The following is a 19,547-nucleotide window of genomic DNA, read 5'->3' on the forward strand; positions in this document are numbered from 1 at the left end:
AAGTATGTCAATCCCATCTTTGGAATCCCATGGCTGGGACAGGGAGGGGAAGAAAGCTGCAGAAGTAAGCATGAAAGCATGAAGTCATCATTTTGTCAAAATGTGAAGACTGGTTTGGCTTTATCTCGCTCTCTATTTTTCCGTTTTCCCCTAGAACCTTTGCAGAAAGCAGAACGCTCCAGCACTCCCTTTTCACAGCGTAAAATCCCGGTCCACGGATTATAGCGAGGCAAGTTCCACAAAGTTTCAGGAGGGTAAAACCTCATCCCAGAAATAATGTAGCAAGAGCAGCCCACTCCTGTAGTCTTCTTGCATGGCTGACCCATAAGAAGGTCAGGCATGGACACTGGACCGCCTATCTACAGGCAGTGACCAAGCTTTCTTGTCCACTGAAGACTGCATCGCACTATATGTCCAGACGTGTGCAGCCTTGCAAGCCTTTCCACTGAAGGGATCACTCCACTTCTGTTACAATTTAGTGTTCTCCGCTGGTGGTGCCATCATTTCCTCACCTTACTGCATTAAGCTACAGACAGAAACTTGGCTAGATGTTGCGTGCTGCTCTACCCATAGCCATGATCAGTTTAAGATCACTCTTTAAATTAAATGAAGCCTCAGTTAGCTGTTCCACCTCAGGGCACGTCCACATTTTCCAGGTTCTTACAAGGACAGCAGTCACCCTGTAGGGAATGCGATGATCAAGTCCTGCTGTGTATGAGGCATTCTGACATGTGAAAGATCTCTAAAGATTGGCCTAAATAGTACTATGACTAAATATTCTTTCCCTTTAAAGGGAATCCTTCCAACGTGCTAAGATATAGGCATCCCCCATCACCTGTTACAAGCTACCTGAATCCTTTTCCAAGGACTAAACAGAATCCACTCCCAAATATTACAAATACAAATGTAAAACACAGTGTGAATGGCTTACAAGGCATTGATCCACACAGAGGAACTGCACCTGCACTTTTATAAGTGTCTGAGGCACCGTATTACAACCTTTAAAGAAGAACTACTCTCTTCATGCCTGAAATTTAATTGCAGTAGGTGGCTTAGGAACTCCTCTGCTCTCATAAACAGAAAAAATGAAAACAGCTCCTTTCCAATATTTCTTTAGATGATACTCAATGTTAATGCCACTTGTTACATCTTTTTACCACGCTTTTGACGTTGAAAAGTTTAATATTAATGCCACTGCAGTATTGCTGTCACATATACATAGAGCACCTTCTAACAATGTCCATGTGCTCCCTTAACCCTCTGACAAAGGTGGTGTTATAAAGCAGTGGATGATAGGCTTAAAAAAAAAAAAAAAAAAAAGCCACCACCAAAATCTACACACAGGAAAGACTGTTTGTTTGGTGTTGCTAAAGAATGAATCTAAAAGACATTTGCCCCAGGCCAACATTTCCTCCAGCTATGTATATTCGCAGTACTGTGACGACTTTGGGTCTCCCTGTGAACTTTGAAATTTCTTCTGTTATTACATTAGATCATAAAACGAGTGAAACTTTTAGCGGTGTTATCCTCCTTTTGACATGCTGTGATATGTTCTGCTCTCACAGACAGACACTGTGCAGGTAATACGCTGCCCTGCGATCCTAGATCTTAAAATGTTTGTCATGACTCAGAGACCATTTGCAGGATCTACCGTCCTTTATTGCTCTTCCATGTCCCTCTTCCCCTTTGTTCTCTGAATGTATTACCATGTTCAAGAGAACAACTCATTGCCTTTCAACGTTTAGGTATAAAATTATGATGTCTGTCAACAGCTGAATACAATGCTTTGGTCTTTGGACACACAAACAACACTTACAGCTATTCATCTGGAATGTTGTCTGTCATTAAAATTTAAAGCTCCTTTGGAAAAAAAGGTATGCTTTTAGATACTGCAACAACTAACGCTATTTGATTAACCCCTTGAGTAGCACAGGATATTACTAATCTCATTAGATTAAAGAAAGGGAGAAGTATGTTGTTCGTAGATACAGCTTCATTGCAGGAGAACTCCCTCTGACAAGTGGACAATTAATTCCAGAGGGATTGATCGGGCATAGAAGTCGATCGCTCATTTCCTTCCTGAATGAAAAGAAAATCATATTCATGAAAGAACTGGACAGAATGGTGCTATGTGCTTTTTGCTCCAGCTTCTCAATTAAAAACAAACAAACAAACAAAAGGCAGGAATAATCTGTAATCTTATTATCTTCTATTTCCTTGAATTTTCCTCTTCACATTCTCCATTTAAACCACGGACAAGCACTAAGTCAGCCCTGAGTTAAACTGACTTCACACAAATTGTAGACCACTCATGAGGGTTGGGTACTTGCTATTCAAAGTAGATATCAATACAATATCAAAACAAGTACTCTGGTATGACAGTAACGGGTATCTGATCTTTTAAAATGCTTCATGACTCATGAGCTGGCCACACTGCTGTCATATATGCTACATATATGTATGTTCAGGGCTCATTTTAAAAAGTAGTAATTTTAACAGTTTTGGCAAACACTAGTGTCAATCAAGCCACAGTAGCAATATTTGCTTTAATACACATTATTGGCAATTACAGCAAGAAGCACCAAACCAGCTAGCTTTTTATACATCTTCTCTCTCCCTACAGCTCCTGGAAGTAAAGGATGAAGTGGTACAACTACCAACTTCCTTGCACAGAATCTTTCATTGACCCAGCAAGATGAATTAACTAATAATTATCTGAAGCAGATCACTCAGGTCTTTCCAAGTACACGTAGGAGATGTGCACTGAATGATCACACATGCTGATGAAGTTTCAGAATTCCTTTTAACTATGATTTCTCTCTGCTCCTGTCTGGTCCTTTGTGAAGGACCCACCTCCACCAAGAACAGCTACATTGCCTGCCAAGGGTGACGCCAGGACATCACAAGGTTCCCATCTCCTCTCCAGCTGTTGACATCCAGAAGTGATATTTAGGTGTTTTAATACATAATTCAATAGGAATATCAGCTCTATGTTTAGGTTTGGTCAAATAAGCAAAAGGAAACATTCATAATTAGTAATGAGAATGAGCAACACATCAGCAAACACCATCAAGTTATAGTACAAGTCTACGTTTTGACTGTGCTTTTAATGCAGAGCACAGTTCTGGCCCCCACAGCTCAGAAAAGATACAACAGAAATGGAAGATATTCAGAGAGTAACATCATTGTAAAGACAAACTTCTCTACAAGGAACAACTCTACAGCACTGAATAGAGGCAACTGAGGGAGGATACATGGACAGAGTGTGTAGGGATCAACTGCTTATGGTCTCTTCTGATACAGGATCGAGGAGGAATTCAAATGAAGCTAAACCACACTGCCATAGCAATTATTAGGCAATGATAAGGCTGAAATAAAAAACTTGCCAAAATTTATCACTCTCTTAGTGCAACTGCAGGGAAAGACATAAAAACAATAATGGAGCCCTGATTGACAGATACTAATACCTCTAGAGAAAAATAAAAGCCTGAAACACAGAGAGGCATTCTACACTGTATGCCACAGGCTTTTGTATTTGTCTTTTACCTGGGATATTTGAGAGCTTGTTTGTACTTATCTCCAATGCCAACAGAGCGTCAAGAGAGGCAATAATTCAGTTTCTGTGTATCAAATCCACTGAGCGTTTTTGGAGTTTCAGGGCTGAGCTGTTTTCTCAGATGTGGGAGGCTGGACGAGCAAACATGAAAAAGATGGGCAGCCTGTGTTTCTGTACTGGTAAATGAAAGTGGGACACGCACAAATGGCTGGTCCCCAAGCCAAATGGCAACAGCTGTCCCAGTCCCACTGCTTAGGTCTATACTACACGGCATGAATTTATACCAGATTTGTCTAGGTCAGCCATTATTGGATGGGCTGAAACAAAGCCAGGCAATGATCTAGCAAATGCTCAATACCTGCCATCAGGAATCCAGTGCTGGGGCTCACACTTGGGCTTTTCTTTACCCATGGCAGGGGGGTTGGAGTTAGACAATCTTTAAGATCCCTTCCAACTCAAACCATTCTATGATCCTACCTGACAGTATAACTTAGAAAACCTGTGGCTTTGTTAAGACTCCAGGTCGCTGCCTCTGTTTGCAAATCATTGTGTGCTCCTCTTCTAGAAACAACCTAGCAAAAATAATTCCCAATTCATGGCTAAAAGGCAATGGCAGAGTGCGTGCAGTAATTGCGCAGGGCTGAAGAATGGACTGTCAAAGTCTTCACGTACACTGTTCACTAAAGCTTTCCAAAATCACTTTCAGTGTTTAAGAAAATGAGTCTGCTGAAGTAATGATACTTCAGACCAGAAACATATATATCATTATCGCAGATTACATCTGAGATCTCAAAACAGTACAAAAAAATTATAAAGATATATTTAAAAAAAATTACACGTGTTTGAAAAGTCTCCACTGGGTTGAAGGAAATGAATACTTGGGCACAGGCTTTGTTCTCCTGTCAGACATTTCCCAGGAACAAAGGCTTCATAACCTACAGCATTTTCATTTTTTCTATTATAAACCAAAATAATAATCAAAAGAAATATTGTGTCAGAGAAGCACTTAAATTTGTCATATCCTAGGATGTAGAATATTCTCCTCCTGCTGCAATTGTTGATGCAATAAATAAATTAAATGAAAAAATAATAAGCAGTGCCAACACTGAATGAGACATAATACTGTAAGTAGAGAAAACTCCACTGATAAAGCTTGATCTATTTCATTCATGAAAACACTTGATGCCTTAGACTGATGATTTCAGCTTTAGAGGATCATGTTCTTGCTTAGTAACTCCATTACTCTTGTAATTACACCTTGCTGTGACTGATAAAGACCTTTTTAGAGCAGGGTTTGAGATGCCCAACAGAGTCACAGAACAGTTAGGCTGGAAGGGACCTCTGGAAATCAGGTAATCACCTCCCCTTTTCAAAGCAAGGCTAATATCACAGTAATATTGAGCTGCTCAGGGCCTTGTCCAATCGAGTTCCATGTCCCAGAATTTCAGTTCAGCAGGGACCACACGTCAAAAAAACAGAAAATACGAAGAGAAGACATCACCATTGCCATCATAAAGCTGCCTTGCTGAAGCTGCCAAGAGCCACCAAGAGTTTTCCACATCCCAGGCCTGGGATCCCGTTAAAGGGTGGAAGGCTTGATTAGGGCAAGCTGGCAGAGCAGCGAAACCAGTGTGAGCTGATGATATACCAGTGGAGTGGTACGTATGGTACAATGAAGAGGGACAAGTGTTAGCGTGAGATGGTGACAAAGAATTTATTTTGGCAGAGAATCCTCTTGCTAGAGGGAACTGTCTGCAAGTAGATGGTATATAAGGATGGGCTGAGTGTTTGATGATGGGATCAATGAAAGTAGAGTAGTAAACTGAATCCTCTCTAAAGGTACTATAAAACAGCACCAAGGAGTTGTAAAATTTAGCCGCATGGTGCTGTCATAGAGAAGACTTGGAATTTGAAGGGTGTTGGTGGTTTTTGAGAACTTGCCCTAACACAAGTAGTGCCAAAGCAAAGAGGGTTTGAGGACCTCCTATTGCATTCTTTCCTGGGCAACCTCATCCTTCTGAGCAAGGTCACAGCAGTGGGTGCCTATTTGCAACCCGATTGTAGTGTGCTGTCAAATAGAGGACTCGCAGCTAGGTTAAAGTCCATCTCCTGACTTCTTGGATTCATTTTATCCGGAGGTCCCCTTAGAGTCTGGTTCACATGAGGGAATAAAATGAGTTGTTCAGCTCTAAGAAAAAAGCAGCTTATTCTCTTTTCTACCCCCTTCCCTAGGGAGGTGGAACAGGTCATAGATGATGTCTCCTACAGGCACAGGGCTCACTGAAATCCAGCTTACTTTTACAAGGGAGTGGAGGTAGAGGGATAAAATAACCCTCACTGTCCCAAAATATGTCTGTCTTTTTACCTCTAAGCCATTGTTACTTTCCAGGATACCACTCTGAACCACCGTTATCCCTTCCTGTTTCTACCTGAATTCTTACAGTTCTTTTCAACAACTCAGTGTCCTCTTTTCCACTCTCTCTTCACAGAAATAATTTTGTCATCTGTTCATTTTTATTCTAAATGTTGCCTGAAAGGCTAATATGATATTTAAATTATGTTTTATATAAAAGAATATTCTATATATGTATTTTAAATTAAATAATAACCAATCCCTTCAAATCTGAATCCTCATATAATCCTACGGTAACAACATACCTATAGGTACTTCCCTGATTTTCAGCAAAGGTAGATTCCAAATTCTCAATATCTCAATGTAATGCAGAGTCCAGAGCCACTAACATCTTTGGAAAAATATATGGAAATCTTACACTCCATAAGGTATTTAATTCAGCCTCCCCAAATGAGAGGTAGGTTCTAGTCAAAAGTGGAGAAAACGATGAGAAACTGTCATCAGCTGAAGAATTACTAAAAACAAGAACAAAAAACAGTGATGGAATCTGCATATTTTAAGAAATACTATGGGGTCTGTCCCCACCCTCTTTCTTGAAGACTATATCTGAGCAATTTCTTGCTCAAATGATCCCAAGTTTTCACTATTTCATCACCTTCTGTAGCATCCTACGGTTTCACAGTAATCCAAATCAGCACAAAGGTTTTCAAGACCTTCCTGCAGGAAAATTAAAATGAACCCAGGGTTTTGGTCCCTTTATCATCTGAGGACCTGGCCAGGCACTCCACAGTGCCCATCTGCGTACAGCAGATGGGCTTCCTTGCAAAGGAAACAAAAGCACAAGGGAGGGGGCTGCCACACATCCTAGGTGTGCCCTGATATGCCCTAGACAGGCTGCGACCAGGGCACATACCTCTCCTAAGGCTCTCAGATGTATTGCCAGGTTTCCTAATCTAGAAATAGTCTCAGAAAACTTGCATTTTAAGCTCACAGGTAGTCTTAAAACTAACTACAGCAGAGTTAGTGCTCTGCTTTGCTCTAATACACATTGAGCCTTTACCAGAGAGGCAAAATACAGGAGCATTCTTAATTACTTATTTTTAAATGTGTGACAGATATGCAACAATTTGAATGTCTAGACTATAATTTACATAAATACATTTTAAACCAAAACATTTTAAAATTATTTATTTCCTGCTTCTATGCTTAAGTGCTTTGCTGGATTGGGGCCAGACTGCAGGATCGAGCCGAAGGTGCATAAATCAATCCTTCAAAGAAATATAATGTTCATAAAGACTGTATTTGGTTGAGCAAATTTAGAAGAATGAAACCAACTATGAAGAGAAATTAGATTGGCTGAAAATTAATAAAGCACAGCTGGAATTATTCGATTCATCCATATTTGTTGCTTAAATGGCTCTAGGGCTAAGTCTTGCTGAAAGAAGATACTTCAAGACTCAGGGGTCAATTGCTTTTGGAGACAAATTGACCTACAGGAATACACTTGTCTAATTTGGTTCTTGCAGTGGGGCAAGTCTAGAGAAATATATAACCAAAAAACCAATTTAGATTCCAGTGAGCAGATATCAGAGGTCAAGCTTAAGGTTCCCATAATTTTACATACATATACTAAAAGATTAATAACTTTTCAAGCTAGTGAGTTTCTTCACTGAAAGCAAAGGCTTACAGATAACATCTGAGAAACAAACAACGTATGTGCTCATTTCACATTCTCTTGGATAAATACCACACAGCCAAACCACACTGCTTGTTGTCGTGGCCAGCCCTGCAGAAATTCATATAATTTGGCCATACTCAGGGTGTGCAAGTAACATTATTGCTGGCTCAGCTCCTAGAATAAAGTATGTTCAGATCTCACAATCATTAATCTTGAAACTAATTTTGTGTGCCAGTTCCAGTATTAGACTTTTGGTTAACTGGTCTTAACTATTATTAGTTATACTCAGAGACCATAACCTGCCATATAGTTATTATGTAGCTTGCAATGGGGCCTTCTGAATATGGGTATCCATTCTAAACACGGTTTTCTCCTAAACAGATTTTGTATGTTCAAACATTGGTATCATTCAAAATCAGGAATGTACTTTATAAAACAGCAGCAAAGTGGACCAGTATTAAAATACAAAAATATACTGTAGAATACAAAGTTATTTTAGATATAAACAAGCCCCGAGACTGGCAGTGGCCTTCCAAGAAATCTACAAAATGTAAACCTGGAAGTTTTCTTAAATCATGGAACCAATAATATTTCATAAAAGCATATCAAAAAAGCATATTGCATGGGAGATATATTGTCCTGTGATTTTCAATCTGTGAAGGCCCACGAGTGGAAAAACCACATGATCCAAACAGGAGGAGGAGAACAATTCTATTGCCAGACCCCACCTTCTTGTAAACAGTAATCCATTCTTTATTTCTTGAGTGATAAAGAAACTGTATCTCCTCTCAACCAGTAAGTAAAGAGGTCCTAAAAACTGGGGTAAATTTCTAAAATAAGCAACTTAAATGAAAGATGTCAAACTCTTAAGTGAGTAATTGTAAGACAAGCTCATTCCACTGAAGGTCTGAACACACAAGAAGTTCAAAGAATATGTTATTCACACAGTGCAACGTAATTTTTATGCTATGGAAAGCTTAGACCCCACGTAGCAGTATTATTTCTGCATTTAAAGGCTTCTGGTTAGCTCAGCTCTACAAATAAAGCATTGGTGAATTTACCTGTATAGTCCTCTGCGTGCCATCAATGGTGACAGACAACAAGGGTGAAGCCAGGTTCCAGTCGCTGGTCACGTTTAGTTTCATCCCATCAACTTCCACCTGTTGTGACACCAAACAAGGCTGTTACTATGAAGACAGACAGAAAACTGATCTCAAGTTCATTACTGCATACAAAGCAGCGACCATTTTAAAACAGATGGCTCCCAAACAACCTGTCATGTTTACTGCTTCTGCCATAAAAGACAGGGTCCAACAACAGAGTCTTCTAGCTATCTCTGGGGAGAGGTGAAGGACCTGTGAACAGCTGCCTCTGACTAGCAAGGTTTCAAGCGATTTCCAGCAAGTAACAAACAGCCATCCAACTTTTAAACCTATCTGGACATGCTACATTTACTGCAATTAGACAAGTAATGCATATAAATTCCAGTGACACCTTGCAACCCACACAACAGGGCTTGCATATAATATTCTCTCCAAGGACCAAGGAAGAACTTTTCCTAGGCTTCTAATGAAGGGTTTTGCATTGTTATCTTAATTAATATGAGGCAGTAATTAATTCTTTGGTATTTTACCTCAAAGTTCAGAAAAACTTTGCAAATTCTGTCATGTTTTCTCTCGATACGCATCTGATCAGAGGAACACAATTTCTGGCTTCAATACCAATATGGTTATCCAGATAGAAATTTCAAAAAAAAAAAGCACCTAAAGCAACCCAGTCTTTACACAAGAATATTTTGTGTGAAAATTCCTGAATTCTGAAGGAAGTATAGGCACACTTGTGTACCACAGAGAAGGTGTAATGACATTTCTGTCATTCCACCACTGTATAATATACACATCACTCATTCAATATTACAAAAGCCTCAGAGGAAGAGCTGGATTATGGAAAAATGCCACACACAGAATAACATAATTACCAATTAATATCTGTGGCGTGTTTTGAATACTCATCATGCTAACAAAGGTTGATAAATAAGATTTCATTTGGAAATTACACTATAAGCACAAGAAAAAATACGGTTGGCTGATTTCCCTCCTCTACCAAAATCTCCAGAATATTTTCAATCAGTAAATTACAGATGATATTGATAATGACACAAATATTGCATACGTTCTCAGCACACTAGAAGGAAATTACTGCATCTGGAATAAAAGCTGAGCCCATATTTTGTGAAGTAAAACTTAGAAAACCTGCTCTTTTAGATCTTATACTAATCATTATTTCATCTTATAATGAGAACAGGCAACTGTAATCTCAGTGTGACTTAAAAGAAATCCATAGCAGACAAGTGCAGAGGAGCAATGTGTAATTTGATAATTTTTTTCAGTTAAGGAAAAAACCTCTGGCTTAAAAACCCTCTAATTTTATATACTTCAGTTTAGAACACAAAATCTGTCTTTTAGTGATGCAATCTACTCAATTTCCAGAGGCTTTAGCTAAAAATAAAGTTACATGCATAGAACATGAAGAAAAACAAGTCATTTATAATGGTTCACCAACAGGCCTGATTAGCTGGCATGCTTCAGGTACTTTACGCTGCTCCAGTGATGCAAAACAGCCATAAACCTGGCTTGAGTTAAACCAGAGCTGCAGCTGGTTTGCATTGCCAGAGCATGGAAAAGCAGCTGGAACATACCAGCGAATCCAGCCTGCTGGGTCCAGCAAACCCGAATCAGCAAATACTACCTTTATTGAGAACAACAGAAACATCTGAAAAAGGCTGGAGAAAACCAAATCTGCTGCTCTGCCTCAACTCTCTTTGATTAGCAATTGCTAAGGCAATTATTTAGAAAGCTCCTTGTTATAGTGATAGCAACAGATACAGACTGTCTGCATTGGAACCTGGGCCTGAAAACATCATTTGCCATACTTCTCCAGGGGCTGAAGAGAGATGCTAGAAAATCACACCAGACTCTCGGCCACCAAAAAACTCCAGTTGCGCACCATGCTTTTTGCACTGCCGCATTTAGACACAGCCTCATAGAAAAGCTATAGCTGATACCTATAATCCTACTGAAGGGCGTTCCAGTGGCAAGATGTAACTCAGTATCTCCACTCCAAACTCAAATTAATCATTATCTCTTTTGCTACTGTACAGAAGAATAAAAGAAAAGTAAACCAAGTGTGTCACAGCGGTGAATGACTTGCTTAAAATCCCTCACAAGGGTCCATACAAGTCTAGCCACCATCGATTACAGATTAAATTAGTATCTAAGAATTTCTGGTGGAAACCACCCTGAAAGAAAAGATATTACCAGTTAAAGCCCACAGCAGGCCTAAACAAACTGTGGCATTCTAGGAAAACTATGGTTGCTTATGTGGAATAGGAAAACCCACAGACAGCATATTGTCTCTACTGTATTTTTTCCATTCAAGAAAGAAAAAAGGGACAGAAAAGAAAAAAGTGTTATTTGAATTAATGCATATCCCAGTAAACTGCAGAGTATTCTCGCAGAACTGAGCTACATGCTCTTAAACAGATGCTTTCAAATGGGGCTCACCATGGTACATGCAACTGGGGAAGATGACGTGAAGTCAAGAAGATCACAGGGAAGTTGGCTCCAATGGGTTGGATGACAGAGCCAGGAGTTCACACCATCAGTGAAAATGAGAAAAGACTGAGGATAAGAGATTGGCCACTTAGTGTGTGTGTTATTTTCAAAACAAACAGGGAGGGGAAAGACTAATAATAATAATAATAATAATAATAAAGGGTTGAAATCAAACAAACACTTTACTTAATAGAGCAAATACACCTTCCTTCTGCATCTTGGCAGCCAACAGCCAAGCAAATATCATCGATGAAGGCAGGGGAATAGGTAAGACATTCAAAGAACTTGTCAGGCATTTGCATTCGTTTCTCCTCCAGCAACAGATATGACAATAGAAACTAACAAACAGTACAATACAACTAGGGGATTTTTGTTTTAGTCCTTGAGCAGTTGGGGGACAGGATGACACAACTAATGAAGAGTTACATTGACTGTTTCCTTTTTATTTTCTTTCTGTGCTCATGACACAGCCAGCAAGGAATCATCATCACTCAATGGGTATTCAGACTTGAACTCTACAGAGGAAACCTCCTCTATGGAGATCAAACCACTTGTGCAGTAGGCTGCGCACTGCTTTACACCACAACTATATGATCAAGATTTACCCTCAATTACCCAGTTCCAGGTGTGTGTATGTCTGCATACGCATGTCATCTCAGCGTGGGGCAATTATTCTATGGTAATTGTGGTTGTTTCAGCCATTGCTAATACAGCACCTATGTGGCACGGTGGTGATCGTAGACGCTATTTTTTTTTAATATGATTTTTTGTCCCTGCGTAAGGGCATAAAAGATAAAAGTAGCCACAGTCGTCCCTTACAATTATTTCCAATTCAAAAGCTATTGTAAATGAGGCCTCGGAAAGAAGAATGACAAGTCCAAGACACAATGCTAGAAAAAGGTCAACAGCTTACTCTACTGTCACAACTCGCAGACTCTCACTGGCATGCACCTGAACTACACAAGCAGCAGCCCCTTCACCTCTTGTGGACTGAGTTCCTGATGTTCAGCATGATAGGTACCAGCTAACCAATAGTGCAAAGAGCTGCAAAGCATAATCTGCATTCAGTTTCCTTCAGAGAACATCATTTGGCATTCTATATGCATGTCAGGCAATTAAAGGAGGCAGCACAAGTCTGAGTGTTATAGCCCTGTTAATTTACTAATGCAGAGTCTCGGATACATCTGGCACATGTCACTTCTTTTCTCCTGGAAATGAAGGTGGTTTTCCAGGAGACTGGAGGGCAGCTCAAGTAGTTGTTTCCTGCCTGATGCTTCAAAGCATTATGCCCGCACATCTTCATGCTAGCCTTGAGTCTGACTAACTTAAATCTGCCAACCTGATTGCATGGTCCTAACTTTGCCTCCCAGCACTAACTCAACTCAACTTTACTTCACAGAATCACAGAATTGTAGGGGTTGGAAAGGACCTCAAGAGATCATCAGATCCAACCCCCCTGCCAAGGCAGGTTCCCTAGAGCAGGTTGCCCAGGTAGGTGTCCAGATGGGCCTTGAATGCTTGATGCTTTTTGTTTTAGTTTTTGGCCTAGAGAATCCTGTCTGGTTATGCCTGCTGGGTGTATTGGGTTTACGTGACAAGGTTTTGGTAGTGGAGGGGCTGCAGGGGTAGCCTCTGCGAGCAGAGCCCAGCAGCTGCTCCATGTCAGATCAGAGACAGATCCAAACATCTCCAAAAGGAACCTGCCACTGGCCAGAGCCAAACCAGGAAGCAACACCGCTTGGGCCTCTGGGAAAGAATATTTAAGGAAGGGAGAGAACTGCTGTGCAACAGCAGCTGGGAGAGAGAGGAGTGAGAAAACATGAGAGAAGCAGCCCTGCAGCCCCCCAGGTCAGTGCAGCAGGAGGGCAGGAGGTGCTCCAGGCAGGCAGCAGCAGTTCCCCTGCGGCCTGTGGAGAGGCCCCTGGTGGAGCAGGCTGTCCCCCTGCAGCCCACGGGTCCCACACGGAGCAGATCTCCACGCTGCAGCCCGTGGAGGAGCCCCCGGTGGAGCAGGTGGATGTGGCCTGGAGGAGGCTGCAGCCCATGGAGAACCCATTTGTCCTTCTTATACGTGCTTTTTCTCCTATTCTTTGGACTGTGTTTACTAATGACCTGGTCTGACTGCCCATAAAGCATTTGAATTTTTTCAGGTTCACAACCTGGAAGAGGTGACAAGAATGTAGCCTTGACTAGTTTGCGGATGGCACAAAACTGGGGCAGTCAACACTCTTAGGGCAGCACTGTCATCTGGGGAGTCTACAGAAGTCAGAGGAATGGGTTAATGGGAGTTTTGTGAAATTTAGGACAAATTGTTAAGTCCACCACATGGGAAGGAAGAATCTCTTGAAACGCTACTGTCTGGGACCTGACTGGTCAGGTGGCAGCTCTGTGAAAAAGGACCTGGAGATATGGACAGTCGTGTGAGCTGGACATGAATGAGCCAGCATCATGCCCTGGAGGCAAAGATGTCTGGCATTGTCCTGGGATATGTTAACAGAAGCGGAGGCCTGTTAATAGAGGGAAGTGATTGTCCCCCTGTGCTCAAAATTCTTCTGATCACATCTAAATACCACATCCATTAAAAAAAAAAAAACAAATGACTTTGCTGAATTTCACAAAGTTCCCATTAGCCCATTCCTCTGGCCCGTCCAGGTCCCGCTGGGTGGCAGCATTGCCCTTGACTCTATTGAGCACTTCTCCCAGTTTTGTCTCATCTCTAACCTTTATGACCATGCACTTCCCATTGCCTTCTCCAGGTCATTGATAAAGCTGTTGTACAGGACTGGTCCCAAGATAAATTCTGGGAGTGCTCTACTTTTTACTACTCTCTGAGAGTAGAGTATAAGCCATTAACCACCACCCGCTGAGCCTGACCACTCAACTGGCTTTTCACCCACCTGGTTGTGTGAGATGGTGTCAAAAGACTTGCTAAAGTCAAGGTAAATGACATTTGCTGCTCTCCCCTGGTCCACAAATCCAGTTAATTTATCACAAGAGGCAGTCCGGTTGATTAGCTCTTGGTAAATTCCTGCTTACTATTCCCTATCACGTTCTTATTTATATGCCCACAAATGTGCTCCAAGAGAACTCATTTTATGATCTTCCCAGAGACTGAAGTGAGGCTGACCAAGCTGTAGTTCCCCGGGTTTTGCTTTTGGCCTTTTCTGCAGACTGGTGCAACATTTGCTATCACATCAGTCAGCTCTCTCAGGACCCTTGGATGCAGTCTGTCTGGTCATGGGTCGAACTCTCTCAATCCCTGACTTGATTCGCTTCTGCCACTGGTTGTTCTCCTCCTCCCTGAAACCTTTCAATAATCATAGAGGCCAAGGACACCTTGCTGGTGAAGAACAAAGCCAAGAAGTCAACAAGTATCTCAGGCTTACCTATGCTGTTACTAAATCTTTTGCCACACTCAGCAAAGGGCTCACATTTCCCCTATTCAGCTTTTTTTTCATTAGTAATGAAGAGGTAGAAGCTCTTCTGGTTGCTCTCTGACATTTTTTTCTAGTGTCAAGGTAAACTTTGACTTTCGTAACAACATCCCTACATGCCTGGTCAATTTTTATAAATTCCTCCTTTGCATCTTGTCTCTGGTTCCACCTCTCAAATTCTGTCTCTTTGCTGTGATTTCCATTCTTAGCCAAGATGGTCTCCTGATAATGTCTGCTTATTTTCCTGACTACTCTTGCACCAGGAGGATGCTGTCCTTAAAGACGTGACAGCTTTTCTGAGCTCTTTTGCTCTACAGAGCTGCCTCTCACAGAACCCTACCTCCCTGCCAAATAAATAAAGACTAAACTAGGCCTGAAGTCCTGGGTCTGCACTTTACTAATTCAGGATCCTGGAGGATTGCCACTATTTATTTCACAGTTCCCACAGCCAAGACTGCCATTGGTTATCATGCCTCCATCCAGTTCTTTCTTGACAGTAAATTTCAGATCCAGCTGTATTTTAGCACAAGTTCATCCAACCAGTACCCATATCAACCTGTTATCTCACACAGCCTTGAAAAACCTTCCTCCTTGAATCCTACCATGTCATGTTGCCCCTCCAAAAGATGTTAGGGAAGATAAAGTCCCCTATGAGAACCAGGGTCTGTAATACAGAGATTTCCTCCAATTGTTCAAAGAAGTTTTATTCTACTTCCTCATCCAGATCAGGTAGACCATAACACACTCTCACCATGCTATTAAAAAACAAACAAACAAAACAAAAAAAAAAACAGTAATTAATCAAGTCAATAGCCTTCATCTGCCCAAGTGATTTCTTAGTCTGGATACTTGGCTTTCAGTTTCTCTGTAGGCACCAAATGATTTCCTCTCCCAAAGCCCATGACAAATTTATGAACATGGATTGTCTTCTCCACACTCTGGTGAAGGATCCTTCTGTCCCCAGGCAACCAGTCATATCCCTGCTTCTAAAGCTCTGCTCACCTGAATTCAACATCGCCTTTAAAAATAAAAAATAAAATACAATAAAATACAATAAAATAACCAACAATTTTACATGCACAGGTCACACAGTCTCTTTCAGTGAAGTCCACACTGGCAGCATTTTCATGACTGTCCTCATGAAAAAATAATCAGTGATGAAAATGCCATAAAAAGGGATGCTTCTTCCTTTTGTTTCCACAGATTGCTATTTCTTACATTTTCTTCTGAGAATGCCACGTGAAGAAACTTGGTAGATGGATGCTTCCCTTAGCACAGTAAGTTGTCTTAAAAGTTTTGCTTATTACAAGTAGCAATAGTCTAAAACCTGAAAGATTATCTGCCAAAAAAAGTGCATGAAAGAGCAAATAGGACAGAGAGACCCTGTGGCAAACAGTGCAGTGTATCGACAAACTCTGAAAAATGTCATAAAGAGAGAGTTGCTGTTAAGTCTGGATATAGTGGCTTTCAAATAAAAGCTGAATTCACCAATGTTTGCATAACAGCAGTATCTTTGATTCAAATTAACTAGCTGTTTTAGCTTGCATTTCAGCTTGTAGTTGTTGACAAAATACATTCACATCAGATTAACAGGGACTGACCTTTTTTCTCCTTTTCTTCGAGTGACTGTAAGGTTAGCTTTTTGGACTTTTGAAGTGGTTGTCCAGATGCTTTCAAAAGGAAGTTAAAATATGTGAGTTTCAACCTCATTAAAAAGGCCTTCTTTTTTTTAAACAAACTTTTCTTTTGTTCATATCGGCACTTACTTTTAAAAAAGACCCCAAGAGAGAGTTCCAGTCTATAGATCACTTTTCCTGAAGAAAGCTCTGTTAACTATTTATAGATCATGTCCTTTTGTACCAAACTAGATCAAGCAATTTATTCAGTGCATGACTGCAGGAGAGAAATTCATTTGCTCTAAGTGTCATCAAGGCAGCCTTTTACCTGCTATGAACAAGACCAGAAAGCTGAATTGCTGGGCTTTTATTTCAAATGCACATTTTGACATTGTGTGGGGTGCCATCATTTCTTTCAAATTTTCAAAGTATTAGCACATTCATAGAATGGGCAGTCCATAATCCTGGGAATAGGAAATAGCCCATAACCACTAGAATAAAGCAAACACACGTGCACGCATACAAATTATCTCTCTTTGCTTTAAAGTAGCACATATAGATGCAAATTGCCATTAGCTGCTTTAGTATGTCTCACTTCAGAAATGGGAATGTGCCAGCCCAGAGACTGAGGAGGAGCACACAACAGGTATCAGCTTCTCAGCTTAACAACAAGAGAATCAAAACAAAACAAAACGAGGGAGAGGTGATGGCCTTCATCACCTCTAATCAGCAAGAGTGTTCTCCTACCATTCACCAGGGAAGTTATCCTCTGTAAAACCTAGTAGAGAGGTTGTACACAGTAAAAACACTCTACTGTGAGTAAATGTCTTGCTTCACCACCTCTGTTTTCTTTGTGGAGTCATTACTAAGATGATGGCTCCTATTTGTAACCTCCCCAAGCCTGCTAAAGCTAAGAAGAAATACAAAGTGGAAAAGCAGTTAAAAATACGGCAAGAAAAGAAATTAGCTGTTAGGAAATCATTGAAGTTTGATGGCAACTGCTTCAGGTACACAAAGCACAGCTGGTTAGGGGAATACTTGCATTTGTTGTCATAGGACCAATGAATAAGAGAAGGACCATGACTTTCTTTCCTTTTCCAGTTGTTCTACCATGACAAACTCCGTGGTTCTGCCTGGGGAACTAAACTCCAGCATGGAGATATTGCTCCGAGATGGCTGGGGAATGGTGCAGGTGGCTGAAAGAGTCCTGCTACTTTCCTGTGCGTATAGGGCACTTTTAAAGTTGCACTGCAATCAGCTTCCCTTGGCCAACAGGATAAAGTGTTGGGGATATTCTCCTTTTTTATCTTGAACGGGTCTAGCATAGAGACCAACGGCAGAATATGGGTTATTAGGAACATTATGCTAGGAAGGAAAAATACATTGGTAAAATAAATACTGATAAGGTAGATGTTGCTGTTTTCGGAGCTTTTGACTCATGATTTCTGCCTACATGCTGAAACCACTAAGCAAGACTGACTCCTAAGTGGCTTTCAGCTGCACTTTCCATTCTTTCACTTCAGAGGCATGCAGGTATCCTGCTTGACCATGTAAATTCTAGAAAAGAGTAGAATGATGTTATCATACCATAACATCACTATGAAACATGACAGACTACAACTTATACCACTATTTCAGACACAGAACACATTTTGGAATAGCACTTTTTTAAAGCATTCATCATATATATAGTTAGGAAAAGTTAATTAATAAGGATAAAAAAGCTTAGAGCAGATTATTTTTTAAATAGAGAGACTGTATCACAAGATCTGTGGATCTAAAGCACAGAGTAAAGAATTCATGAATTCCTACCCTGACTGCCAATGTGCTGCTGTTTATTCATACACAACTGTCAAGTCTCTAATTCTTGTTTTCTTAACTGGGAGAGAAGGGATGAGAATTAACTGTTGAGAAATTCCCAGTACCACTATCCAGATATCTATTTGGGAAGATATCATCACACAATATGAGTTATGAAGATTAAGAACAGAATAAAATTAAAGGAGACTGGCAGACCTGCACACACATACCCAGAATTAAAAATAAATAAATAAATAAAAATTACTTATTAATTCCTACTGGTCTCCTTTCTATCCCCTTTCTAAACTGAGAATTATGCTTTTGGTAGACTCCCATGCCTGATCTAAATGAAGCAGACCACAGCAATCCAAAGAGCATTTGAAATCATGAGGACCATGTCCATCAGCTGAACAGGATTGTATTATTTCACTCATGATACACAACTGGATATAGTGATCCAACAAAATCAGCAGGCTCCAAAATAGTTAATGAGAAAGAAAAGCATTGCTTTATTGTGTCAGGAAGTTATATTGTACCTAGGCCTAGTTAAAAGGGTGGATGACCAGAGTAGATACAGTTTGCCACTGATTTCAGTTACTTTTCCCATTGTACTACCATAGCCAGGCTATCTTCTTTTCAAATTAATAAACAGAATAAGCAACAGTAGAAAGTGTCTTTGAATTGATATTGCATAGTGACAAGAAGTACAATGGGCAACTGGGTATGGATTTCATCCAGCAGTTCCAGCCTGCTGCTCTCAGCTGTCACAACAGGATATAGGTCAGCAGTAGTCCTTAGGATATCCCCAGCTCAAGATTATTCAACACTTAAACTAAATGCTTCACATACAAAATATCTGCTGATACATATATTCCCCAAACTGCCCCTCAATGCTTCAGGACAATAAGCGCATTATGGAATAAAACTGATTGTTTCTAAAGCCAGACCTATTGTTATATCATCTGTGATCCAATGTATGCCCTTTAATCAAACAGCCAAAGGGAACACCTCTGCATGCTGTATTAATCCACTGGATTAAGGAAAAGGTACGTGAACAGATAGAATAGTTAGATGGATTCTCACTTATAAGAAAAAAAGTGGTTGTATGAAACCTCTCCTTACATACAGCCTGAAGACAAAAAAGCAACTTCAGTTTTTGAAACAAAACAAAGCCGTGCAGAAGAGGAGGCTAGATGCAATTAAAAAAAAAAATCTGAAAACCTACTTCCATTGCTTGGTTTGTTTCCATGTCTAATAACTTCAAAATCAAAGCTAGGGTTTTAGCTGATGACTTTCACAAAGCTGGTCAGAAGTAATACCATCAGCAGATGCTTACCAAATCTCTTCCACCAATCCCTGCTCCCCAAATACGCACTAGAATCATCTCTCAATTATGTTTGGCCATTACCAAGACAGCAGTACTCATTTTTATCAAACGAACCAGTCATCTTGCAGGGAAAGGAAAGAACTGTAAGGAACTATCAGAAGTAATAGTA

General features: G+C 40.5%; 1 protein-coding gene across 4 annotated transcripts in view; it reads right to left on the reverse strand.

Annotated features, from left to right (window-relative positions):
• PCCA (propionyl-CoA carboxylase subunit alpha) overlaps positions 1 to 19,547 on the reverse strand; it is a 285,019-nt gene that overhangs the window by 63,017 nt on the left and 202,455 nt on the right. For all 4 annotated transcript variants that reach the window (XM_080575923.1, XM_080575924.1, XM_080575925.1 and 1 more), the window contains exon 20: positions 8,649 to 8,747. In XM_080575923.1, the coding sequence (XP_080432049.1) occupies positions 8,649 to 8,747 (99 nt within the window). The remainder of the gene's footprint in view (positions 1 to 8,648; positions 8,748 to 19,547) is intronic.

Source organism: Anser brachyrhynchus (genome assembly GCF_964034855.1).
Source record: "Anser brachyrhynchus genome assembly, chromosome: 1".
In the NCBI taxonomy this organism is placed as follows: Eukaryota; Metazoa; Chordata; class Aves; order Anseriformes; family Anatidae; genus Anser; species Anser brachyrhynchus.